The sequence below is a fragment of the Psammomys obesus genome, unplaced genomic scaffold (genome assembly GCF_907164565.1).
Source record: "Psammomys obesus unplaced genomic scaffold, mPsaObe1.curated_primary_1811, whole genome shotgun sequence".
Classification (NCBI taxonomy): domain Eukaryota; kingdom Metazoa; phylum Chordata; class Mammalia; order Rodentia; family Muridae; genus Psammomys; species Psammomys obesus.
Genome location: NW_026596069.1, coordinates 22707263 through 22734123, shown reverse-complemented (window position 1 = coordinate 22734123; position 26861 = coordinate 22707263). Strand labels below are relative to the sequence as shown.

General features: G+C 46.5%; 1 protein-coding gene across 1 annotated transcript in view; it reads left to right on the top strand.

The window, feature by feature from the left end:
• Lama3 (laminin subunit alpha 3) overlaps positions 1 to 26861 on the top strand; it is a 207385-nt gene that overhangs the window by 107166 nt on the left and 73358 nt on the right. Inside the window, exons 26-35 of the mRNA XM_055625584.1 lie at positions 2919 to 3016; positions 4528 to 4672; positions 10655 to 10781; positions 10861 to 11000; positions 12984 to 13099; positions 14097 to 14308; positions 15171 to 15375; positions 21972 to 22116; positions 22539 to 22679; positions 25498 to 25659. Of these exons, the coding sequence (XP_055481559.1) occupies positions 2919 to 3016; positions 4528 to 4672; positions 10655 to 10781; positions 10861 to 11000; positions 12984 to 13099; positions 14097 to 14308; positions 15171 to 15375; positions 21972 to 22116; positions 22539 to 22679; positions 25498 to 25659 (1491 nt within the window). The remainder of the gene's footprint in view (positions 1 to 2918; positions 3017 to 4527; positions 4673 to 10654; positions 10782 to 10860; positions 11001 to 12983; positions 13100 to 14096; positions 14309 to 15170; positions 15376 to 21971; positions 22117 to 22538; positions 22680 to 25497; positions 25660 to 26861) is intronic.

Genomic DNA, 26861 nt, shown 5'->3' with positions numbered 1-26861 from the left:
TTATATAACGATCCCTATATTTCTTTTTTTTTTTTTTTGGTGAAACATAAAGTTTAATGCAATAGACTTCACTTTCTGCATTATGACTTCTTTCAATAACTGTGATCTTTTAAACACTATTTCTTAGAGAGTTTGCAGCACAGACCATAAGACTCAGGTTATTTGGTGGTGGTATACATCCTACTCTTCATAAGTCTTGTGGCTACAAATTTTTTTCAAGTCAAAATACAGTAATATTGCTCTAAGTTCAAAAACAGTTGAGCTGAAAACTATAAATGAGACAGAAATTTTCCCTGTAACCTTCAAATTTTAAGCTTGAACTCATAAAAACCAAAGGCTAACTAGTATCAGGAGGCTACTGGCTGATGATTATTCAACCACAATGTATTAGAAAGCTTTAGAGAAAGCTTTTGACTATTTAAATATCCTTAGCACTGAGAGATGGCTGAGCTCTTAGGCAATGCACATTTCCATTGAATGTGTTTTTCTTTTCCACACAATTCACAACAATCAGAATAGGAAGGAGCTTTACTCCATGGGATGATTTTCTGAAAGGCATTTTCAGGAGAATAATAAAACTCCATTATTCTCTCATGGAATTCAATAGCATGAATCTCTGAACTTAGAAGATCAATGACAGATTGTCTCTATTTACTTGTGCGCAAATAGCAAAGAGTTACGTTATCTGAGAACTGGATTACTGTATCATTACTTTCTTTCTTTCTTTTTTTTTTTTTTTAGTGAGGTCATATGTTAATTCTTTTTTTTCTTTTTTTTTTTTATTATTCTCATTAGTTACATTTTGTTAATTCTATATCCCAGCTGTATCCCTCATTCCCTCCCCAATCCCACCCTCCCTCCCTCATCTCCTCCCTGCACCTTTCCAAGTCCACTGATTGGGGAGGACCTCCTCCCCTTTCATATGACTCCGTTTTGTCAGGTATTTTCAGGACTGGCTGCAAAGTCCTCCTTTGTGGCCTAACAGTACTGCTCCTCCCTTGGGAGGTGGGGAGGTCAAAGAGCCAGTCATTGAGTTCCTGTTAGAAATAGTCCTTGTTCCCCTTACTATGGGAAACCAATTGATTATTGAGCTATCATGGATCACATCTGAGCAGAGGTTCTAGGTTTTATCCTCTCATGGTCTTTGGTTGAGTGTCCATCTCAGAAAAGACCCTGTGCCCAGATATGTTTGGTCCTTGTGGAGCGCCTATCCTTTCCACATCAAACTCCCCTTCTTTCATATGATTCCCTGCACTCTGCCGAAGGTTTGGTTATGAGTCTTAGTATCTACTTTGGAACACTGCTGGGTAGAGTCTTTCAGATGCTTTCTGCGGTAGACTCCTGTCATACGTTCAATGCATATCCCATTTGTCTTTCTAAATGAGGATTGATCATCATACCTCGTGTCTGCTTTCTTGATTATCTTCTTTAGGTGTATAGATTTCATTATGTTTATCATATCTTTTAGGTCTATATAAGCGAGTATATTCCATGTTTGTCTTTCTCCTTCTGGGATACTTCACTCAGAATGATCTTTTCTAGATCCCACCATTTGCCTGCAAATTTCATGATTTCCTCTTTTTTGATTGCTGAGTAGTATTCCATTGTGTAAAAATACCACAATTTCTGTATCCATTCCTCTGTTGATGGACATCTGGGTTGTTTCCAGGTTCTGGCTATTACAAATAAAGCTGCTACAAACATGGTTGAGCAAATGTCCTTATTGCATACTTGAGCAAATTTTGGGTATATGCCTAGCAGTGGGATAGCTGTGATCCCTATATTTCAATAAGAGTGTTATTCAGTTAATTGGGTAGTGCTCTTAAGATTTTTTTTTCTTTCTTTTTTTTTTTTTTTTCTCTTAAGATTTAAATGCCAACTGGGACAGATTAAATGACATTCACCCACCCATTCGATGGTGGGGCTGTGCTCAACAGTAGGATCTAGCTGATTTGTAAGAGTCACATGACTATTTCAGGGAATTTAAGGTCACCCAAGTGTGAAGCAGCTTCCTGCTGCTGCCCCAGGGTGTGTGCCTTAAATATTTGTGCCTAACCAGCAGCAGTAAGTCAAAACCTCAAATTGAAGAAATAGTTCAAAATAAGACTTTAAAAGTTATTATTGTGAAATGATGGTTTTCCTTCACAAATCTAACCTCTTCATCTTTAGAAATTTTCCTGGGACAGACTCAAATTTTTTTAAAAGTGTAGACTTGTCTTTTGAAAAACAGCCCGAGGTTATTGAGGGCCAGGCTGACTAAAATGGATGCTCCACGAAAGCAGGAGCATTCTCCACCTCAGTCTCGTAGACACCCCAAGTCTTTAGTGACGCTCTACACATTTCTGTTGTTCCTACTGAACCACTTGGCTGATAACATACTTTGACTTCAAATGCAACAAAAGATGCTGTGATGGCTGAGATTTTCAGAAACTAGCTGTAGAGACAAATCCTATAAAGCTGAAGTGGGCCGAGACATCTTGTATTAACTCGGGTGCCTCTCCAGATTCGGGCATTTCTTTGAACCACAGGCTCTCTGACTGTCCACTGCTCCCTCTTTTCCTCCTGAAGCATTTCAGGTGTCAGCATTGAGCGTCAGCCCCTCATCAGAGAGAAAAAGGCATCAAACCCACTGAACAGAGCTGATCTTGAGCTTCCCTGTGATTTTGGTTTATTTATTTCCAGCAACAGCCTAGTCAGCGATCCTGTGTAGTAAGAAGAGGCATTTCTCCCCTGTGGAGGTTCAACATCCTGCCGTCCTACAATTTCACTACTTTTATATTTTAAAGTAATTTATATTACTTTAAAATAATATAAATTTTCTGGATGAGTTCTTCACTTACTAACTGCCCTTAAAAGAGTGTGGTGGAACCATTCCTTTTGCTAATAACTATATGTGTTTTTACTTATTTGCTCGACAGTATCACGTTTGTATTATACCCATTGAAGAATTCTCAACTGACTATTTGAGACCTCAAGTCCACTGTATTGCCAGCTATGGGCCGCTTGCCAGTTCAAGGTAACGTGTCTTCCTCCTTTCTTCCTTGTCAGTACTCTGAACAATATTGTCATATATGTAAGGCTGAAGCTTCATGCAAGTTGGTGATCCCTTCTCTGAAATGCTTGAGTAACTGTTTTGAATTTGGGAGCATTTGAAAATGCATCATAAGGAATCTTGGGGATGAGACTCAAGTCTAAACATGAAATGAATTATATATGACATGCAGCTTTTTTACATCACCTGTAGGTAATTTATACAGTACATCTGGTGTGCTTCTGTTCGGATTGTGATCTGTCACCAGTAGAATTTTCCACTTGGAGCATCACAATATTTTCAAGAAGTTTCAGGTTTTGGAGCACTTGGGATTTGGGGTCCTCAACATCTGCTTAACTGCAATGTGAGGCAAGACTCTGATGCTTAGTGTGGGATGCTAAAAAGAGCGGGGCCACAGGGCTGAAGAGTCGCTCAGCGGCAAAGCCAGCTTGCTATGCAAGCACAACAACCGGAGTTTGGATTGCAGTCTCCATGTAACAAGCTGGGCTGGGCATCCCACCCACACCGGCAAGCCCAGCTCTGAGGTGACAGACAGCTGCTAGGGCTTGCTGGCTTCCAGCCCAGCCAAGAAGGCACAAGCCCCAAGCTCAGGAAGAGACCCTGCCTCAAACACAGACGAGGTAGAGGACTCCTCATGACCTCTTCTTGCTCTTGCTCATAGATACGTGCATGCATACCTTCACATGACGCATACATGCACTCTTACACAGAGACACATAAACACACAAACTATTTTTTTAAATCTTAATAAAAAGATGATCCAACTAAGTAATTCTTCCCAGTTTTTCCCACAATCTCACAATGTATGTGATGGCAGCTGGAAAATGGTTACGCCTGGTCCTTGGGGCAGGTCTGCCAAGTTCTATCCTGAGTCCTCACTTTGTTCCAATCCTTTAATCTCTTCTTTTGAAAAACCACAAAAATAACAATCTATCTTGGAGCTATGATATCAGATCTAATTAGTGTTCGCTGGGGCTCTTAGGGGTGTGGTTTTGTGGCGGATTAAAAAATAATTAAAAGGTTCAGCCATGAAACCGTGTGTGCATGCTTAGAACTCCAGAGACCTCCCACACAGTGCCACTTTACCTGTGAAACAAAGAAACAACGTTTTTCTTCTCTCACCTTCATTCCTAGAGAGAGAGGAATGTTTTTACATAGATCTCATTTTATTAACTCAATTTTTTTTCTGGCGAAGAGAGTATCAAGACTTTTCTATTTTGCATGCCTCACTTTAAAATTAACATTTTCTTTCCCTTTTAACTACCTAAGTCCAGCAGGTGCCTGGAATGCACTTGGCCAACAGGCTGTATTAGTCGTGTTATGTGCAGATCTCTGGACTCCGAGTTTTCCTGAGGGATTCCTTTGATTTACTCTTGGTGTGTGTTCAACATCTGTTTCTTTGCCAATGGATATGATGCGAGGATTTTGTTGTTGGTGTGGTAATACAACCGTGTCTTAAAGTGTTCTATTTTTAGCGCCTCCTGTGTCTCCCTGGCCCACGAAACTCCTCCAACAGCCTTAATTTTGGATGCAACAAGTGGGGGCCCTTTCTCTCTCCTACCTCAGGAGCCTTCCTCCCCTGCAGATGTCACTAATGGAGTTACTCTGAAGGCCCCACAGGTAGGAATACCTTCAGTGTGAGAGTCTGACACGCCCACAAAGCAGCACCCATAGCACCCTCCACTTGTTGGGAGTGCACATGTTTAGGCCCTGCCCCAGTATCCTTTATTTGAGCCTCTGGAATGGGGCATCTGTCTTTTACTCATGTCCTCATCCCCCTAAATTCAGGAGCTTCCCACTCCGAGCTTTGGACTGCTGAGCAATGTAAGAGCCTAGGTAGCCCTGGCCGTGACCACTCCTGCCCTCCTCATCTCCTTCCACAGGGCCACTCTGCAATTTTTCATGTCCCTGAGGGAATGCTGGCTTTGGTCTAAATTCCAGACTTTGGGAAAAGGAATTTCTTGGGGCCAGACCTTCCCATAGGAGATCTTGTTGAAGCCCTGGTTTTGTCATGACATTAGAAAGTTGGTTTTCCAAGATGCAGTTCTTATTTGAAAGATGGACAGATGGTTTTAACCTTCAAGACCAAGATTTAAGAAATAAAAGGCTGTGGCTGACAAGCCTGATGCCTCTGAGTTCCACACTGGGATGTGGCGAAAGGAGAGAACAGATTCCCGAAAGCTGTCCTCTGGCCTCCGCTTGCATGCTGCAGCACTCACGGCTCCCACCTCAGTGCACAAAGAAGTGTGACAAGAGTTGTCTGGAAAGATGACAGACTTTCCCAGCTGTTGCAGTGCTATTGCTGCTGTAGTTTGTGAGCTAGCAGAGCAGGATGTATTCACTGACAAGAGTTACAGTGTGCTTGCTGAGACATGGGAAGTTGGAGAGGGGTGCAGCCCAAAATAAGGCTCCCTTCCCCATGGGCTGTAGCTTGTGCGGGGTGGACTCCTGGGTTTCCTCACCAGCCTGTCCAGGTGTGAGGCAAGTCCTGTGGTAGTTGCTATAAATAGTAAGCATGTTACAGGTTCCTGGAAAGGAAGCTGAGGTGGAGTCAGCAGCAGAGGAGTTTTATTAGCACTTAACATCATCACAGCTTGAGGCAGAGAACAATCCTCCAGGCTGGAGGCAGAGCTTCCTCAGGAGAGATCGCAGGCATGGACAGCATAACCGGGGACCCTGAGGAGACAGGGACAGACCTCCCATTTAACAGAGTACTGAGATTGTTATGCCATCCCATACACAGCATGGCAGGGTCTTAGAAGGAGAAAGAGTCTTCAGGTCCAAAAAGAAAAGAGGAAGTGTTCTTGCTCTCATAGTTTTTGGAGTGTAGTGAGTTCCGTACCATGTGACCTAGCCTGCACACAAGGAGTTGGGAAGCCCTGAGGAACATCTGGCTATACCTCCAGGCAGCAGGGAAGGGGGCAGGCTTAGCCTGCAGCTGCAATGGCAGAGGAACTCAGCTACTTAAGAGCCCAAGGCCTATGCCACCCATTAACTCTCCCCAGGGACACAGAGAGACTGCAGAAGGCGTGGCCTAATTCAGTCATGTGACTGAATGCTTCCTCACAAATGGAAGCAGACCCCTTCTTACTGGTGTCCTGAGCAACACTGTTAGCAGCATGCTTGTGTAGCCCTTTAGCAAACATACTATGCCTTTCTGTTGGGCATGTAACTGCTGTGTCATGTGTTTGGCTTTGATAAATACTGTCAGTTTCCCAAGACGATTAACCAAACCTACCCTCCTAATTCCCACTTCCTGTATGGTTTTCCTCTGTTCTGCAGGTGACAGACTTTTGTTTTGCATCCAATTTTTTGTGTATGATTAAAGCTGCTATAAATACTCGTGTGAAGGCTTCTTTAGGAATGTAGTGGTCTGGGTAACTTATAAAGAGAAGAGGTTTACTTAGGTCATGGTTCCGGAGGCTGGGGAGAACAAGATCAGGTAGCCATCTCTGGCAAAGGACCTGTCAGCATATCCTGACTTGGCTGAGGTGCCACACAGTGGGAGCTCCTGTCGAGCAGTGACTGGTCACTTGTTGAAAAGAAGGAGGGCAAAGGCCGATGAGGCTTTCTAACAACCCACTCTGTTAGTAACTGACCGCACCCTGTGAAGGAAGACCTCACTTCTGTACGACGGTTTTGATCTGTTCATGAAGGCTCTGGCCCCATAATCTGCCTCCAGTAAGCCCTGCCCCTCAGCACTGCACTGAAGAATTAAGTCTTGCCATGAGTGTTATCCAGATGGTTAAAGCGTCAAGTGAGCAAAGACAAAATGCTAGACAAATTACTGAGAACCTGAGTAGACCCTAAGAGTTTATGAATCTTGATGATCATATATACCTTATTGGTCAAACATATGTTGTTACTTATCTAAGTTTTCTGTCAGGTTGGTGTTTAAACAGTTAGTAAATATATAAGTAGTTAGGTGTGAATCTCCAAGTTAACTTTTGTTGGCCTGAATAGACCTTTACATCCTTAAAATTTCATGACCATATAAAGTATATTATAAATCAGAGTTAAATCACACATGTTGCATGTTGTAGCAAATATAACCTTAAATTTTAATCATCATACAGAAGTCTACACCAATTCAAAATATTTGAGGCTTGTTGTTGCGTCCTTAGTCTAAAAGGAGGGACAATGATAAACAGAGAGCTCATCAGGACTAAGAAGTTTTACAGTTGTTACTTTATGCCACTTGGTCTTCTGAAGTCACAAGGCATATGCTCTTCAACCTTCGTAAAGATGGCTGACAGCCAAGTGGCTGCTTACGTTCTGATGAGGTCATCAGCCAAGATGGAGGAACACCACATGGCTGCTATTTAAAACCCATGTTTTCCTAGTAAATCTATCAAATCTGTCTGTCTGTCTATCTACCTAGATTTAATGAATCATTTAATGAATGAGAGTTGAATCCAAGTTACATATACATATACCCAAAAAGTTGAAATCAAGTTACATACTACACACACAGGATATCTATATCTTATATATAAATATAGATTTAGATATCCCAAACAAGAGTTGAATCTCACACACACGTATAGATTTTAATTCTAAGCCTTTTGTTATAAGTTTAAAGCCAACTTTTGTTACAGGTTTTATAGATGCTGAACCATACCCAATGAATTTACAAATCCTGACTTTATAGCATAATCTTAAGAGACCTTTTTTTGAGAGCAGAGCACAGAGAAGTCATATAAGAGAAAAGATTGTTAAGAGCAGGAAGTAGAACCTTTGGGATCATTTGTTTGGGTGGTGGCAAAAGTTGTTAGAATCTGCAAGAACTTGGAAATCAAGTACACCAACTTTTTGCCATTGATCTGTACTGAGGCTGAGCTGTTGTAAAGAACAAAAAGTCTCAATCCCTGGAGGAAGGGAGAGTCACAGAGTGGGAAGATGGTATGCATCTGTAAGCTCCAAGAGGAGGCTGAGAGCTAAAGCTACAGCGCTCCCGGCTGGAGCCAGAGGGTGTAGGGGGAAGGGAGCCAGCAAGTGTCTTTGGCAGAGAGAACCATATGGGTGCAGAAGGCCAGAGCCCAGGGAGAAGTCCACATGGTAGGAGCCCAAAGGGCATAGACGTTACCTCCAATAGCCAGAGAGACACTTATGGCATAGGACAAGGAGAGGAACAGTTAAAGGTCAAGGAGGAAAACCAGGAACTCCACTTGAGGAAGGGTTCCAATATTGTAGAGACTGCAGGACCTAGCAGGCAGCTCCTGGGAGGAGGCAAGAAAATCCACACAGTATAGACCTAGAAAGACACAAAGAAAGATAAAGCAGGTAGCTCTAATTGGGAGGAAGCAAGGAAAAAAAGACAGAGTTCCAGGTCACAGTGGGACTGCAGCTCCTGAGGGACATGCGAGAGGGGAGAAGGCAGGTGAGAAGGTGTCCTGTGAGTGCGGCCAGCCAGAGGCAAACAGCTGCAGGAGCCAGGGAAGCACAATGGTGCCCCATCAGGGCAGAGCAGGCCCCGGGGAAAGCAGCAGCTGAAGAATTGGACTCTGGAATTTGGAATCAAATTTTGTGGGTATCAGAAGCCAGCAAAAAAGGAAAAAAAAAAACAAAAACAAAATCCTCATATACCTTAGGAGACTTAGATCAGCAGCTTGGTTCAGAGCGGACACTGCAGGGAAGACCAGGGCTGTGCATGCCACATGCATGCTGTAGTTTCCCTGCTCCTTTGCTACTGCATCAGTGTCCATTCCATCCGTGTCTCTTCACCCCCAGGGCCTGACTCAGGCTCCCACTTTGGATATAGATCCATCAACCTTACTTAAAGACAAGACATTTACACAGTATGTGTGAGGTGTGTGTGGCGGGGGCGGGGCAGGGCAGACAAAAACAGAGGGGTTAGAGTAGAGTAAAAAGAAATAGACAATGGGGAGTTTCTCTCTATTTTCCCTGGAGAGGTCCCTATTACTTTACAGGTCCCAGGTACTGCTGGGAAGCCATTGTGATTGATTATCTAAGGGTTATTGAGGACAGATTTGACTGAAAAGGCAGATAAGTTCAGAGGCCCTTAAGTCAGGTGGTAGGTGGAAGAGTTGGAGGTTTTTCAAGTGGTGCCCCAAAAGGGGAGCCAGGAGGTACCATTCCAATGGGTAAGGAAGAGAGGTGTGGTCCAAAGTCTAAAGTCCAAGGCACCCCTAGGACTTAGGGGGACCTAACGAAGAAAGCAAAAGCCATTCAACAAGTAGTCAACTCACTGGACAGGGGCCAGGGATAAAAAGCCCAGGATGCCACAAACCCTGGTGTTAGGACTTTCAAATGAAGCCAAAAAGTGGAAATGGAGCTCAAAAAATGAAGCCACACCCAAGGGAAACGTTCAGAGGTGCGGGTTGGCGAAGAGAGCCAACTAGATCCTTAAAGATCTTGGCTGGGGTTACCTCTGCCTCCAAGAATACCAGAGGGGTGCCGGATGTTCAAAGGTTACTTCCTTGGATACAGAAAAGCATTTATACCAACCTGTTCGGGGTTGTTCTGATGCTGGCCCTCAAGATCTGGTTACTCCCCGGATGTTCTTGTTGTGTAAATCCACCTGGGACAACCTGATTGGTTGATTAACCCACCTGTACCTGGACAGGGCAGAGTGGAGTAGGCATGGCTAAGGTTCCTGGACTTTGGAGGACAAAGAGAATCGTGGGAGATGGGTGGACAGGAAGAGAGGAGGAAGGAGGATGCCATGATGGGTTAGTGTGGAGAAGGAACCTTGTGGGCCAGGAGGAAGGACTCCAATAATGGCATGGAAGGCACAGATAAAGAATACAAGCAAGTATCTTAGAATTATGGTTGGAAGGTAGACCAGATGAGGATGATTAAAGCGGAAGGCATTGGGTGGGGGCTGGGAGGTGGATGGTGAGGTTATTGAGACAACATGGGTAGAAATGTCTGCCTGGCCCAAGCTAACTAAGGCAGTTACAAAATCTAACAGGTGTTGTGTCATATTATTCGTGATAGCAGGTTAAATAATACCACTGCAATAATTATAGGGTAAATAATAATAAGTGTTATATAGCCCAAATTGTTTTTATTTTCTAAAACACCAATCAAAGCAAAAACTTACCAATTGCCGCTGCTGGGTAGGATTCCCAGGTAATCTGAAAAGTGAGTCTGTTGCAGGTAGACTAGAAATAAGGGATCGGTCCCACTGTGGCTTGGACCACCAAAGGGGGAATGGGCAGACAGCAGGATATCCTACTGAGTCACAGGCATCAATGTTGGAGTTTATTCAGTGCAGTACCTTGGTGGGTCAGGGCCAAGGTGTGTTGCAAAGTTCACACCATGCAACAGACCTCATGCAAGAGATTTATTGGGGGGAGTAGAAAAAGGCCACTTCTGAAAGAGAGGGACAGAGAGAGAGAGACAAGGACAGAGAGACTAGGAGACAGAGCTGTGGTTGTGGGGACCTTTTAAAGTGTATACATGTCACATTTGATGGGTGCTGCTGCTGAGGCTGCTGGCTGAGTCGCTGAAGGCAGGCTGGAGCTAACAGTAAGCTTTGGTGGGAACCAACTAGAGTAACATCTCATGTCCTAATCATTCAAAGCTCTTCAGTCTGTGAGTTCTTTCCTCCCCTCCCCCCTTCTGTTTTCTTCTTAGAATCAAGTAACCCTGAGAGGATTCATACCACACCTGGGCCGACACGTCTTTGTCATCCACTTCTATCAAGCGGAACACCCGAGGTTCCCCACAGAGGTGTTTGTGGACGGAGGAGGACGGTGGTCAGGTGAGCAGCCAGGAGCAGCTCCAGGACGTGTGCCTGCCGCCATCTTTGCAGCCATGTGACAGAACCTCTCCCTCCACAGGTTCCTTTCCTGCCTCCTTTTGTCCCCATCTGCTTGGCTGCCAGGACCAAGTGATGGCTGACGGCCAGGTGGAGTTTGACATCTCAGAAGCAGAGGTGGCTGTGACGGTGAAGATTCCAGAGGGAAAGTCTTTGACGTTGGTGAGTTCTGCTTAGCCTGAGTTTCCTCCTTGGTCAGCCATTGTGTGTTAGGCTCCTGGCAATACTTGTTCCAAGGAGTTAATCCTATTTCTGGAAAACTTGATGATTTTTAGAGAAGTGTTTGTATTTCACAAACCCATGAAGATGAAGCCATGTGTCAACCAAAGCCAGGAGAATAGGAATGATTGTGTAAGCGCCTCCCTGATCCCCCAGCCTCTGCTTCCGCCTTGCCCCTCTGAAGCTTTCACATTAATGACTGCTTCCTGTCACTTTCTGTCACTCTGTCCTGTCCCCCATTAGTGATTTTACCTAACCCATCTCCATATGTGCCGTGCCCCAGGTTCCACTCTGAGACAGTGGTGTCATTTCTATGTAAACATCATCCGTGCCTGTTGAGGCTGTTCTCTGATTTGTGGGAACAGCACCCATGTCTCTGAGATCACTCTTGATCGTGTCTGAACTCCAGGCCCAATGTCTGACAGTCAAGAGTCCGCTGTTACTTCGCCTGACCTGCTTCCGTGGTCTCTGGTGCTCACTTTATTGAACCTGCTTCGCTCTAGTCCAAGTGCCTTGCTGTTTCCTTCCTGCTTCTCCCTGAGGCACTTCATTCTGGTTCATGTGCCTCTCTCAGGGATTCATGGCTCCGGATCCCTGCTTCTAATTCATCTTCCATCTATGTCTCTCCCCATCCCATGTTCCCCACTTCCCATTCTTTGACCGTAATCGTTTGTCTAAAGCTCACAGGTATGCCGCTTTTGACAATGCCAGCAGGCCTTCCTGTGCTCTTTTCTAGACTCTCCTACCTGCTTTTTGTACCTGGCAAAATTCTGTTGATCAGTGAGTGTCTTAGAGTTAAATCACCTTTTCCTTTAGGATGTCTTGAGAACCAGCAAGAGTTCACTGGGTTCTGCAGTGGTCCTCTAGTGCTTGTGTCTCCTCCTCTCTCTGAGGCTGCTACCATCCCGGAGCGTAGGGCCTTCATTTTCTAACCCTGTGCCTAGAGCACTGCCTGGCACATGGTGCTCAGCAGGTGTTTTTGGAACACAGAAGAACAGTGGCCTCTGTCAGCTACAAGCTGGTGAGCAGTTGTCAAAGACATTGAATCTTCCAACTGGGTGTGCAGGCGCCGTGGCTCACCATGTACAGGCGCAGTGCTGACCCACCCTACAGTTGGTCAGTGTGATGCGCTATATTGCTTTTCTATTGCTGTGACACAGACACTATGACCAGGCACACACCCAGAGGGGCTGTGGTCTCCAGAGGAAAAGCATCCAGTGTGCAGGGAGACAGAGTGGCAAGCAGCAGGCATGATGGCTTGAGCCGAATGCTGAGAGCTTACATCTTGAACCACAGTTGTTAGACAGGAAGACAGAGGAGGGGAGTGTGCACACAAACTGGGTTCTCAAAGCCTGCCTGCAGTGAAACACATCCTTCCACAAGGCCACGCCTAGTAAGCCTCCCCCAAAAGTGACACCCACCAGCGATCAGTGTTCAAGATACACAAGCTATGCAGGCCATTCTCATTTAAACCACAAGTGCTGAGTAAACTTCAGAGGCAAGCCATGCTGTTAGAGTCCCTGCTGACTGTGCAGCTTCAGTTTGCTTACCTTTAAAACTACAGAGCCATGTTCCATGGAGTGCCAGGGAGTCCCAGGCATGTGTCACACTGGGCCCCAGCCATCCCTAACAGGCTCTGCTCATCTGCAAGGTACCTTGAACCAATGGCCACTTGACACTGCTATTCCTTAGTCCCTGCAGCAGGCGATTCAGGAGTCCCACCTCTGCTCTGCTCACTGTTTCCTAGCAATGCACATTGAGCCATAAGCCCTGCCTTGGGTTTGCTGCTCCAGTTTCTTCCTAAACCTCATCTTCTTGGCATTGGAATAACAGGAAAGGATGTGGAGTTCTTCTCTTCCTCCCTCACTGGTTAGTCACAAGCATGCCTGCTATAAATCCAAACACGGGCTGATGGCTTTCTTCTAGGTCCGGGTTCTAGTGGTGCCCGCAGAGAATTATGACTACCAAATACTTCACAAAACATCAGTGGACAAGTCCTTCGAGTTCATCAGCAGTTGTGGAGGAGACAGTTTTCATATTGAGTAAGTGTCATTTTTCGGGAGGGCTCTGGCATGCCCGGGTCATGCTCACATTCCCAGCCAAGGTGAGGTCTGGAGAGAGACTGGCCTGGAGTCAGCCCTCGGCTCACCACCTAGGAAAGCAGCAGTGAATCTGGGGGTGAGGAAGGGGATGTCCTCCTCTTCCCATCACTCTATAAGAGTCCTCGCTATGACAACACTCAACCTTGAACTCGGCAGAGGCCTACCCTCAATTTGGGATTAGGAAGTGATTAGGAGAATTACTTACCCCTTGCTAATCCTATTTGCTGCTGAATATCCTAAAAGAACGTCTTCCACTGGTGAGGGCATAGCTTAGATCCCCACTCATCTCTGTGGTGGGGACTGTGCCTTCTGTGCCCTCTCTTCTCTCACCTCTGAGGACTAAGAGTGTGCCAGTCCCAACACAAGCTCTGCTGTGGAACCCAGAGCCCCTTAGGGGCTTCTACAAGGAGCCAGGAGCTCCAGAGGCCCTGAAGACAGACTCTTCTTGTGCAGTGATGGCAAAAGCAAAGGGCCCAGAGCCAACCCACTGTGGATCTTAATGACTTCTCCTCCACGCCTTATCCTTCATCCTCAAGACCCTCACACAACAGCCACGATGCCTGAGCTGCCTGTGAAATGGACTGTGATCCAACTGGCCAGGTGGCTGTGAGGTTGAGATGTAGTTGAAGCTTCTTAACATACCATCCTCTCTGTCTTTCCACAAGCTGTAACTCACGTCCCACACAGTTCATCCTGCCGCTGTTCCATCACCAAAGTTCCCGCTGGCCATTCCTGCGGCCCAGGAATGCGCCATTTCCTGGGGCAGATGTGGGGGGAAGGGGTTGTCACCAGCTGGATCCACCGTGGGGTAATCTTTCACTTCTTCCCAAATGCAGTGATCACCCGAAAGATGCTGCCAGGTGGAGCTAGCAGGAAGGAGAAGCTGGGGCTCAACGCCTAGCTCAGGCCATCACCACCTGTTATCTTGTCTCCACAGTCCCCAGGCAGCCTCTGGATTCTGTAAGAACTCCGCAAGGTCCCTGGTAGCCTTCTACCATAATGGTGCCCTGCCCTGTGAGTGCCACCCTGCTGGGGCCGCCAGCCGCCACTGCAGTCCCGAGGGCGGGCAGTGCCCTTGCCGACCCAATGTCATCGGGAGGCAGTGCACCCGCTGTGCCACGGGCTACTATGGATTCCCACGCTGCCAACGTAAGTGGGCCCTGCCACGCTCCTGAAGCCTTCCCTAGGCCCCAGGGGATGACGTTTGTGTATGGCAGGACTTCCCAAATGCCGGGGACTATTATCCAAGAGATGGACTCTGGACCTAAAACTCTGCATTTCTAATAAACACATGAACTATCTACTGCCGCACGTCCACAAACTGCCCTCTGAGCGGCAAGGCTCTCAGTAAAGACAAATGCCAGTGTAAATACATAGCACATGGACAGCTCAGTCCCCTTCCTAGCAGAGGCCCTTTCAGGTTGTGTGGCCCAGGGGAAGCTCAGTTTAGACAGGACGTTCAGGGTCTCATGGGCTCATTGCTCACTGGGTTAGAAACCCTTGGATTTTCACTCAGGAATCGCCCCGCGGCCCGAGGCCCCAGGTCAGCCCCTGCCGTAAGCAGCACATAGGTGCGCACACGGATGGCCACAAGGGGACCAGTCTCTGTCTGAATAAACAAAAATGGTCTCACTGCTGCACAACGTGCCGGTCCTGGACCTGTGGTGCTTTGGGAAGCTAGGGAGCTGCCTCACAATGTCTTGAACATTCACTACTTGGTGCCTTCTAGAGCCTTCCGCTGTAAGGAGGCCCATGGTAGAATGGAAGGACAGCAAGCTGGTAGGTTCATGGAGTCCGTAGCCTGAGCCAGTTAGCCCAGCTGCCCTTCACATGGGGGCCTCGCTGTTAACTCCTGGGAGCACTTGGTACGACCGATTCAGATCACCACAGGCAATATAATGTCCCTACAGAAGGGGAAGGAAAACGTTTCCCCCGGACTCCTTGGAAACGTCTGGAAACGCCAGTGGCTTGTGTAGGCCAACTCTCACACAGTGTCTGTTTCCCTTGGCAGCCTGTAGCTGTGGCAGACGCCTGTGTGAAGAGGTGACGGGAAAGTGTCTCTGCCCACCCCGCACAGTCCGGCCCCAGTGTGAGGTCTGCGAGAGGAATTCCTTCAACTTTCACCCTCTGGCTGGCTGTGAGGTCTGCAACTGCTCCAGGAAGGGCACCATCGAGGAGGCCATCTCTGCATGTGACAGGGACAGCGGGCAGTGCAGGTGAGCATTAGATCCTGACGGCCAGGTGCCATCTCTACCTGGTGGCCACTGTCCCTCTTCACTTCCCACCTGCGCACCGTGACTTGGCATAACAGAGGCACCTGAAGAAGGAGCCTCAACCTAATCTAGACACTCTCTCTTGACCCTCTTCCCAGGTGATTCAACCTGACTATGTCTGGTTGACAAACTTAGCCACCACAGACCTCCAAGGCAGGGCTTACTGGGAGTGGAGAACCAGGCAGGGTTAGCCATCTTCAAGAACTACTGTGGTCCAGTGCACAATAGCTGAGAAATGGTTGCTGTATTAGTTATTTGTTCCTGTTGCTGTGGCAACAGCCTTGGCAAAAGTAAGTTAAGAGAAAGGGGTTCAGAGTTTGGGGATATAGCCCATAATGCCAGGAAGTTATGGTGGGAGGGTCTTGAAGTGGCTAATCGAATGTGTCTGCGGGTCTGCGGCCTGGAAGCTGGACTCGGGTAAGTGCCAGTTTGCAGCCCGCTTTCTCCTTTTTCATTCAGAGCTGGGGATTTCACACCTCATTTAACCCAATCTAGATTCTACCCTCCACCCCAGGGGCTTGTCTCCTAGGTGGTCCAACAGCCTGCCAATTTGACAGTCAACCTCCAGAAAGCAAATGTCTGCTAGAATGTGGCTAAAGGGTTTGATTGAGTGAGTCAGAGGGTGAGGACTGTTGTCACCTGGGAACAGGTGACAAGTTTAATCTCAGCAGAGCTAGAAAGTAACCACAGGGGAAAAGGCCAGGATTCAGATCCTGAGAAAAGGCTGGTGAAAATGCAGTTGGGGTTTAAAGCAGGAAAATGGAAGCATCCGGTGTGTAGGCCAGCTGGATGTCTACAGGAGAAGGCACGATCACAGAGAAAAATGGAATCAGCTTGGATGTTGGTCAGCAGATGAATGGGTAAAAAAAAAAAAAATAGTGCATATACATCAGTAGAATCTTATTCAGCCGTAAAGAAAAATGAATTCATAACATTTGCAGGTACATGGATGGGGCTGGAGAGCACAGTATGACATGAGGTAACCTAGGCTCAGACAGACAAATACTGCACGCTCCCTCTCATATGTGGCTCCTCAATGTTCATATGTGTGTTTATGTGAGAGTGGGTGTGAGTCATGGAACAGGGGTGGGGGCTGATGAGATGGGTATAAGGGGAGGGGGAAGAATCTTCCAAAATTAATTATGTATGGAAATGCCATACATAATTATATGCTAACTACAAATGTAAACAAAAACTTACCACCCATTTCTCTCACCCTCATACGGACCACATGTGTGGATTGGGATGTGGGCTGGGACAGGCCTCAGTGACTCCAACTTGAGGGCAGATGTATTAACATCCGTGGCTGCGCTGATAGATGACCCAGGCGGGGTCTAAAGCAGCACTGATGCACTCTGCGCAGGCATCTGGCTAGAGATCTGAGGCCAGATGAGGCTCTGAAGAAGAACCTAGTTCATGCCCGCACCCCCACCCTGCTTCTGGCGTTGCCAGCATTCCCTGGAGTTCCTTGGCTTGTGGCTACATCATTCTACTCTCTGTCACATCACCACATGCCGTTTTCCTATTTTGTATCTCTTTCTGTGGCGCTCTCCTCTCTGCATGGCTATCCCTTCTTTGTTTGCAGTCAAGCTGGCTTAATATCCAGCAAATTCTAGGATAGCACCATCTTAGCTACAAAGAGTCGTTTTCAGGTAACAGCCCCTTGTTGGAAATGGGAATTAGAACTAGAATATCTGCATGTACTTTTGGTGGACACGGTTCAATTCTCCATCATCTCCATCACAGCACTGGCTCACTTTCCCAAGAAGAGCCTTTCCCATGCCTCCACCATTGCCTGCGCCTGCTGGCTCCTTTGGGTGGGGAGATTTGAAAGGAAGTTGAGAGACAGGTGAGCCATGAGCCATCCTAAGACTTTGAAACCACAACTATGAGGCCTGCCTGAGTCAACTAGTCAGTCAACAATCTGGCATGGGCCTCTTGGCCATGTCTGGGCTTAATCATAGGAAGCAAAGGAATTGAGACGTGGCTAGAGAATCCATGTTCAGACAGGGAGAAAGGCCAGAGAATCCAGTCTAAAACTTAACTGTTGGTCAGAAGAGCCTTGGTTTTTCCCAGTACTGCTGACACAATGAGGAAAGAGGGATTTGAAAGACTTAAAACCAGTTAAAGCAGCAGGAGATGATAGATGGCTTTGCCACAGTATTTTAGGAAAATAACCCTGAGGAATTTTAACAACCCACTCCCAGCCAATGATAATTTAACTGACTAGAAATTTCTTAACTTAGGAGCAAGGATTTCATGCCTCCTTGACAGGCACTTTGCCCCCTGGGCCATCTCCTCACCCTCATAAGTGATTTCTGTGTAAAGCCTGCTTCCTGCGCACAGGAGAGTTCTGATGGTAGCAAGGAGGACTATGTTCATAGACAGCCAAAGCTTGACCAAGAGAACATGTGGGTGATTCCCGGTGTTTGCAGCCAAAGGGAAAAACACATTCTTTCTCAGCAGTGCGAAGTTTGGGTGTAGTTGTACAAGCAATCACAAAGTACAGAGCTTACAAATTAGCATTCTGTGTTGTCTATCCTGCTGACAAAGGTGAAGTTTGCCCTTCGCACCAAGTCAAACCATTACAGATGTTCATCTGTTTTAAAACGAGGTAGTAAATAATTGCAGCTACTCACAATGCTCAATCTTTATTCCATCACAAGGTGTTGTAGTTTTAGTGAATTTAGGAATAACTTCTTGGAAGCACAAAACTGAGTTTTCAATGAGAAAGATAGTATCATAGCATACCCAGAAGAACCAAGACAGATCTCTCCGAGTCCCAGTTCCAAGTGCATAAAATGAAATTTGGCAAAATCATCTCTGATTTTCCATCTAAATTTAAACTTATTATTATTTTTTTTTGTTGCTCAATCTCTGATTGCATCAAGACAATCTTGTATCAACTGTTCTGGCCAGCCCTGAGAGCCTGGAGTTCTAACTGTGAGCTGTTTGAACACAGTTCTGTTTTTTTTTTTTTTTTTTTTTTTGTAGCAATATAAAGCAGCAGATGTGTGGATTTAATGAAACAGAATAGCAGGGGAAATAAGTTTTCACCTGCTTTCAGTAATGGAAAATGAATACTGTTTGGCTCTTGCAGTGCTCCACAGGCTTTTAATACCCTCAGAAGAATGCCTGTGCGTGTCTGGTGCAAACAGGAAGCTGGGCACTGCTTGTGAGGGCTGCATGATGGCAGTCACCTTCATGCTGTTTTGAGGTGGATTAAGGAGACGTCCCTCCACCATGGACGTTCAGGGAAGCCAGGAATTCCACGTGCTTTTTCAGCCTTTCAGGGAAGCCTGTTGGAATGACTTCCATCTCAGCTGCTTCTCCAGTGAACAGCCATGTAAGATGGAGGAATAGAACCCCAGAAAAGATTTGGCATTCTTGGGACAGGAGGGCTTCCAGCCAGGCTTAATAATTTGGGAAGGCAATTCCTTTGATGACTAATCAAATAACGGGACTGGAACACCAGGCGACGTTGTCACCAGGGAAGGTGGGGGCCAGAATTCTCACCTGCTCCTTCTTTCACCCTTTATGTCCTGTGGCATCCTTCTCTCATCCCTGGCATGATCTTGCTCGGGCTGTTTCCCCTTCCCCGGTCCTCAGTGAAGAGCCGTGTGGCCTCAGTTTACAGCACGTTGTATCCTGCCTCTGCCACTCACTGGGTGACTATAGACAAACTCCTGCTCTCTTCTGGCCTTCATTCCTCGGTAAAATTGGGATGCTCCATCCCACAGAGCATTCATGTGTAATATATTTGATGTATGTATTATATATACAACATGTATAGTATGCATTATAGAATGTGCGTATTCTATGTAAGTATGAATGTGTGTATTATATATGACTTATTATATATACTTAGACAATTATATATCATATGTAAACACTCTTAAGACAGTATCTGACACGCACTCAACACCCAATGAATAGTAGTTGCCGTCAGTTTTGGTCAGGGCCATGGTTTTCTGCCCCGCCCCTTTTTGTGCTCTGTTTCTCTGAGACTCATCCCCTCTCCCGAACTTAGGCCCCTCTACCCCTGAGTACTTCTCAGAGTCACACTCCCCTCCTGATCCTCATTGGTCATCGTTCCATCTTCCCTGCAGATCAGCCCACCTGGATGCTCTGGCTTTAATCAGGACCACGTCCCCATCTCCTTGGGGCTCCTGTCCTCTTGCATATATAGTGAAAAAAGTTTAAAGATTTTTGATTTGATTTGTTTGTGTGTATGCGCATATGTCTGTGTGCATGTGTTGGCATGAGTATATGTACATGTGTGTTCCTCGGAGGCCAGAAGAGGGTGTTGGCTGCCTTGGAGCTGGAGTTATGGGTATTTGTGAGCCACTTGATGTGAGTGCTGGGAACAGAACTCCAGTAAATGCTCATAACCACTGAGCCATCTCTACAGCCCCCAGTGAAATGATATTTTTAGTGATCTCTTAATGGAATCACCCCCCTAGCTGATCTTTAACTCCCAAATTCTAATCAGGCTGACCCCCATATCATCATCTTACCTTCCAAGTCTTTCAAACCTTCTTACCTCTTAGACTTAAAATATCTGCTTAACACTGATGGCCTCTTTCTTGTTTTTAAGAGACTAAGATTCCAGACTTTAAAACCCAGTTTCCCTATATCCAGTCACATGACAACTACTGGCAAGGGACAGACTATCCCCCATCAGGCCTGTTTTTCTTTCTGGCTACCTCCCTTACTAAGTCCTGAACCACTTCAGGTTGGATCAGTACTGGTGATCTCCTGACTGGCTCTCCTTCTGACTTATTTATTCACTCATGCGAGTAAGCGAGCGGCTAGCCAAAGGAGTCTGGTTGCTACCATGACAACAGAGAGGAAAAGGGAAACTTCCCCTCTGAAGTGTGGCTGAACATCTCAAACTGACCTGGAGTCACCCAGACCTCACACGTTTTTCTGGGAAGACTCTGGATCCCTAATTTAATAGGAATATGCTAATTCGCGGTTATTCTATCGTCTGTTTCCTCCTGAATTCTGTTACTAGTGCATAATACTGTTACTGCATAAAACTTGAGTCAGTGCTGATAAATTTCATGTTTCTGATTCCTTTGTCTATCAAAATCTTTATCTCAAATGTTTGATTATACCTAAAATTGTACATATTTATACATACAATGTAATGTTCCAACTCATGCCTACATTGTAGAATGACCAAGTAAGGGTAATTAGCATAGACATCATATTAAACCATGGTAAATATATTCAGATTTTTTTTTCTCTTCTGCTTCTCTAAGACTCTATTTTTTTTCTTATCTAACTCTAAATTTTTATGTGGTGACTCCCCTTTTCTCAGGCCTTTCTTCTTTCTGCCTTTCCCAGCCTCTAGTAATCATTATTCTTTGTTCAACTTCTATGAGAGCTATGATTTTAGATTCCATACATCAGTGAGATCATGTTATATTTGACTCGTATGATGGCTTAATTCACCTAGCACAGTGCCCTCCTGTCCATTGTATTGTATGGATGACAGGCTTTTATAGCTGGGTAGTATTTCTCTCTGTACATATGACACCCTTTCTTTATCCATTCATCCTTTGGTGGGCACACAGCCTGATTCTGGCTTTTTGGCCTTGTGAATAGCCCGGGAGTGGACATGGGCATGAAGCTGTTTCTATGGCACACCGCTCTTACTTCCTTTGCACATAAATCTGTAGTGTGGCTTTTAATGAATACTCACTCTGGTTTTCATAGTGGCTGTATGATTGTGTGCGTTCATGTTTATTGCTCAGACTTTATGAAAGGCTCTATCACACTTGTGTTCTAACAGGGAAAGCTATACTAATTCCTCATGACAGCTCAGCATGGTGAACGCCTTGTTGTGTGTGGGGGGGTGCATGGTGACATGTGGCTCGGCACAGCTCACTCTCATCATACCACCCCTTCATCAAAACCTTCCTCAGGCTCTCCTCATCTCAACGAAAGCCAACAGCCTGGAGCAGCCTGGCCCATACCTACTCTAACTGTCCTCCCCTTTCCTTCTGTTTCCACCTCCTCTATAAGCTTCGTATACACTCACTTTTGACATGAGAGGCTTTTACTCCTTTGCTGCTGTCCTTCAAGGATTTTGTGCTGAAAATTGAAAATTCACAGGAAGAATGTATAGCTGGGATTTTGGCTACTTTATTGGGTTCTTTTTCCCACCTCTCTCCACACCCCTATTCCTTCCAACCCCTAACCCCGAAACCAGGTAGGAGAGAGAGAAGATTAGAGGGAAAGGGGGAGTTGTTCTCATTTCTCCATGTGGCTTTCTGGGGAGGGACAGTACCCATCTTTGTACCTCCAACCCTTAGCAGGGATCCTGACTCAGGGGTCACAGGCCATCCACGGTGAGTGCTCTTTTCTAGATCACAACCTCGCCCTTTCTGTGGATATCAGCTGCCACACTCGGCCGCTGGGTCTGTGTAATTGGTTTCTTGCAGCGACTGTTCTGTCACAGTGCCGGAAGGCCTTCCAGAATCGTGAGCAGAGCAATGATGGGGAGTTTCGTTTCCTTTGTTCCTGTACAGGTGCAAGCCTGGAATCACAGGGCTTCAGTGTGACAAATGTGCTCCTGGTTTCTACAAGTTCCCCAAGTGCGTTCCCTGCAGTTGTAACAGAGACGGGAGTGAGCCTCAAGTGTGTGACCCGGGGACTGGCGCTTGCTTATGCAAGGTAACACGGGTCCCGTGACGCCTGGGAGTTCTTGAAGCAGACTGACCAAGGATGGGCTTCTGAGATGCGTGTAGCATTTTGTTTTTACTTACCCTTTGGAAAGGCCACAGACCCCTTCTCCCCTCCCTGTGATAATTGGCTGATAAGATAAACCATTTCCAGAAAAATCAATACAAACCCTTTTCTACAGCACTGAGAGGGGGCACAGCGTCCTTGTCATTTGTTCTTGGGTTAGACCCACGATTATCCTCCATGCCTCGGGTCTCACCAGGCTACGGGTGGGATTCACATCCTAACAGATGTTTCCAGGTGGGCATGCTAAGCCAATGGCTCTCCTGCTCTCTGTCCTCGTAGTGCTGGCTCTGTGCCTCTCGCTGCTGAAGTGTCTTCCAGAACTCATGCTTCGTGTTTTATTTCCACAGGAAAATGTGGAAGGCTCGGAGTGTCAAGTGTGTCGGGCTGGATCGTTCTACCTGGACCCTGCCAACCCAAAGGGTTGCACCAGATGCTTCTGTTTTGGAGTGAGCACTGACTGTCAAAGTTCACATAAGCAGAGAGCTAAGGTACATGAGGGATCACTCTCTGGGTTGCTGGTCAGTGTGTCTAACTGAGGTAACAAGGGAACTGGCAGGAGCTGTGGCGTGTAATGATGAATCACGAAGCCAGTGTTGCCTTCACTGCTGCTTGGCCCGCAGCTCTCTCTCCAGACATCATTGCGATTGTTTCTCAGGTCTTCCATCAAGAGTCAGGCGTTCAGAATGACTGTCGCCACTCCTGGTAAAATCCTGGCCACCATCTGTATTGATGCCCTTGATCTCCCATAGTTTTTAGCCCTTTGTAGCATGCCTTTCACTTTAAAAATTACTGTCTTTCCTTCTGCCGTCAGCAGAATGTGGGCCCCTTACCATAGAACAGGGTTTGGGACATAAAAGATGCCCAGAAAATACTCATTAGGTGAATTTGTTGTATTATAAAGGATAGGATAAAGTATCCAGACAGACAGCTGATAGACTGACCTGCAGGGTGAGAGGTCAGAAGGTCCATAAGCACACGAACTTCTGTCGCCACAAAGCTATGTCATGCCATGTCCTTGAGCCCTCCTTGTACTGAGGAGGTCTCCAGAACTATCACTCACTGTGTTCATGGAGCTCCCGTTATGCAGGTATGACTGATTATATCATTATCTGTTGATAATTAACTGGTAACTGACCTGTGGGAAGGTTAGGGATGGGTGAAGGGTCTAGCCCTCTCCACACCTGCTGGTCTTCCTGGTCCCCAGTTCCCATCATAAGGCTAAATGGGAGGCCGAATAATTGGCACCTCACACACATGCAGAGTGTGTGTTTGCACATGTCTGGGTCCATATGCCTGTGTGGAGGAGCTTGTATGCATGTGCGGGCCAGGTGTTGAGGCTGGAGTCTTTATGGTGCTCCACTATCCATATTGACGTGGGTTCTCGCTAAAACTGTTCCTCCTACCAGCCGGCTTGCTCCGAGCCTATCACGCCCCTGCCTCTGAGGTGAGCTGCCCTGCCCAAGCAGCACTCATGGGTTCTGGGGAGTCAAAGCCTGGTCCTTGTGCCTGTGTGGCAAGAGCTTTGGCCTCTGTGCTGCTCCTCAGCCCCACAGAATGTCTTTAGGATAGAGACAGCACGCTCCTCAGTCTCTTTTTATATTCTTCCTGCTTTAATTTCTTTCTCAAAAGTTTTAGCACATTTTAAATTTGCCTATTTTTTATATTGTGTGTGTGTGTGTGTGTGTGTGTGTGTGTGTGTGTGTGTGTTCATGAATGAGTATATGCACAGGCATGTTGAAGTCAGAGGTCAGTGTCAACTGTCTTCCTCTATAATCCCCTCTCAGATTCTGAGATAGCCCCTCGCTAAGCTGGGGTTTGCCCAGGCTAGACTGGCTAGTATCCTCCTGTCTTCACTTCCCTGGCACTGGGACTGTGGGTACATGCCACCCCACCTAGGTTTGTTGTTTTTTTTTTTTTTATGTGGATTCTTGGAGCTCAAACTCAGGTTCTCACACTTGTGAGACAAGTGCTTCACCAGCAGAGCCATCTCTTTGGTCATTTCCGTTAGCTTTCAAAATTAACTTCATAAATAAGACTTTTATTAAAAGTCGTGATCCAGTAGCAGCATGCATACTGGTTTTGTGTGCTATTGTCTGACACATTTTGCTGCTTCCCGAATGGAAGGCAGGCTGGTAAGTGGAAGAAAACTTAGTTTGTAAATCTGCTCTGTAGTCTCCGCTGCTCACCCCTCACGGAACCAGAAAGCATTGTCCTAAGCTAGTCCTTGTCCAGTGGATGTTTTTCCCTCTAAATGAAGCTGCTGGCTTCCTTGGTGACATGAGAACTATTTTATTTGGCTACTGTATTCCACAACACACTACTTATTAAAATTTCCTTTGTAATATTGTACTAAATGTTAAAAAAAAAACTGAGTTAATTCTTTGACAGTCTCATATATGATAGAATGAATTCTGATTTTTCCTTCCCCTCCCCCTTTTGCCTCAACCCCATCCCTGCCAACCCCTTCTCCTTCCTCCCTGGCCCTTTTCCAGATCAATGACCCTTGGTTTGGTTTTGTGGCCTAGTTAGCTGACTGGGGTCATCTGTGTGTGTTCATTGAATCGTAATTCTCCATTGGAGCCTGATGGTGTCATGGTGGTTACACAGCTGAAGTGTACTTCCCCCTTTCACACATCTGCCCATAAGAAATAGTTCATCACGGCAGGGAGGGCCCCTCAGTCCCTCCTGTATCCTTCTTTGTGTGGACCTCGTCTTTTAAAGATTTACTTACTTGTGTAGGGCCTGCATGTATGTGTGTGTTGCACATCGGTGCAGGTACCCTCAGAGGGCAGAAGGGCCTGCCAATACCCTGGCACTGGAGTTACAGGTTGTTGTGAGCCACCCAATGTGGGTTCCAGGTCCTCCGCAAGAGCAGCAATCAATGCTCTTGACCACCGAGCCATCTCTCCGGCCCTGGGACTCACCTTTTAAAGGTGCCTGTAGCCAAGATATTATTCCTACACTTATCTTTTGATTATGTGAACAAACAGTAATTAGCCACTCCATGTCAAGAACTAAGGTATGTGCTAAAGTACAAAGATAAAGCCCACATACACATGGGCACGTGCCCTCTGGTCATGATGGGTCAAACGGGAGCACACTCCTGTCACATTTCCTGTCATGGGAATCCCAGTGGGCACACTCACAGTGAGATGAACGGGGCCGAGGTATGGCCCAGTGCTAAAGGCCACACACTAAATGAGTTTCATCTCTAGCACTGAAATGAAGTCACGTAAAGGAAAGCTTTGAAGCTGAGGTGACCACTGAGTGTCAGTGGCTCTAAAAGCTGCAATTACTGTGCTCTAGTTTGTAGACATGATGGGGTGGCGTCTGGAGACAGCAGATGGAGCTGAAGTCCCTGTGTCCTTCAACCCAGGAAGCAACAGCATGGTGGCTGATCTGCAGGAGCTGCCGTCGGCCATCCGCAGTGCGTCCTGGGTGGCTCCTCCATCCTACCTCGGCGACAAGGTAACGATGGTCTGGATTCTTCTGAGCCCTCTGTGGCCTTGCTGCCCAATTATCATTTCCCAGAGGTCTGGGAGGAAGCATCTGGAAGCTCGGGTAATTAATGTTTGGAAATGAGGCTAGGCAATAATGAAGGTGCCTCCCATCTCTGTGGCAGGAGATGACTTGCGGAAGCAAGTCATGGGTGTGTGTCCCACATACCCGAGTCCCCAGAAAAGGAAGACCTCCACGATTTTCTCCATTTGTGCTTCCTGCCAACGAATTCTCCTCCGGGGAAATATAAATCCACTTAAATAATGTCTCTTGCAAATGGGCCAGGTGCTTTCAAATACTCCGCTGAGAATTCTTTGTTTTAAAGCAGACAGGCTCCTTGTCAGGAGAATAAAAGCTGAAAAGTGACTCACACGATTATCAGAAGAAGCGCAGGGCCCGTGGCAGCTTGACTCGCACAGCTGAATCAGGCCTGTTCAGTGGCTCTCCCCCAGGACCTTATATGCTGTATATGTGATTATAGCAGAGCGTGGCCATGATCTGAGTCCAGAAGTTCAGGCCCTGGGTGGAAGTATAGGCTTCAAGGTAGTTGTGATAGAACATGTGAGAAAGGGTGGGTTCCCCAGGGCCTAGCTCATGGGGTGTCATCATTTCATGCTGTGCATGGTTAAATATCAGGGCGATTATGGAGGTCCCTTTATGTAGGCAAAACTGATTAAATCATTAGTCACTGGGGAATTAACTCAGGGTCCGTAAGTCAACTCAGCGGCCATTAACTCAGTGCGGACTCCAGATCTCTAATTCTGGATGAAGAGCTATGAGCTTTGACATTTTCATGTGGGGACCATTGCTTCTCCATCATCTCCTAACTCTTTCCTTCTCTCAATGGTTGGCCCATGGGTTAATTATTTGTTACTGTGCAACAGCCTAAGGTGATAGGTAATTATGTTGTATAATTTCTTGTACTGGGGAGTCAATGGCCCTGATTTCCCTCTTGGGTTATTAATAAGATATTATCCAGGGCTAGTTACCTTGGAACTAGAAGGTCCACTTTCTAAGGATACCACCCTGGTTGCTAGTGGCCTTCTGTCCCTTGCTATTTCTGGCTAGAAGCTTCAGATCCTCATCACATGCGACCACCCAAGACTACTCAAGGAGCCTTGTGACCTGGTGGCTAGCTTCTGCAAAGCTAACTGAGGAAGATGAATGAGACA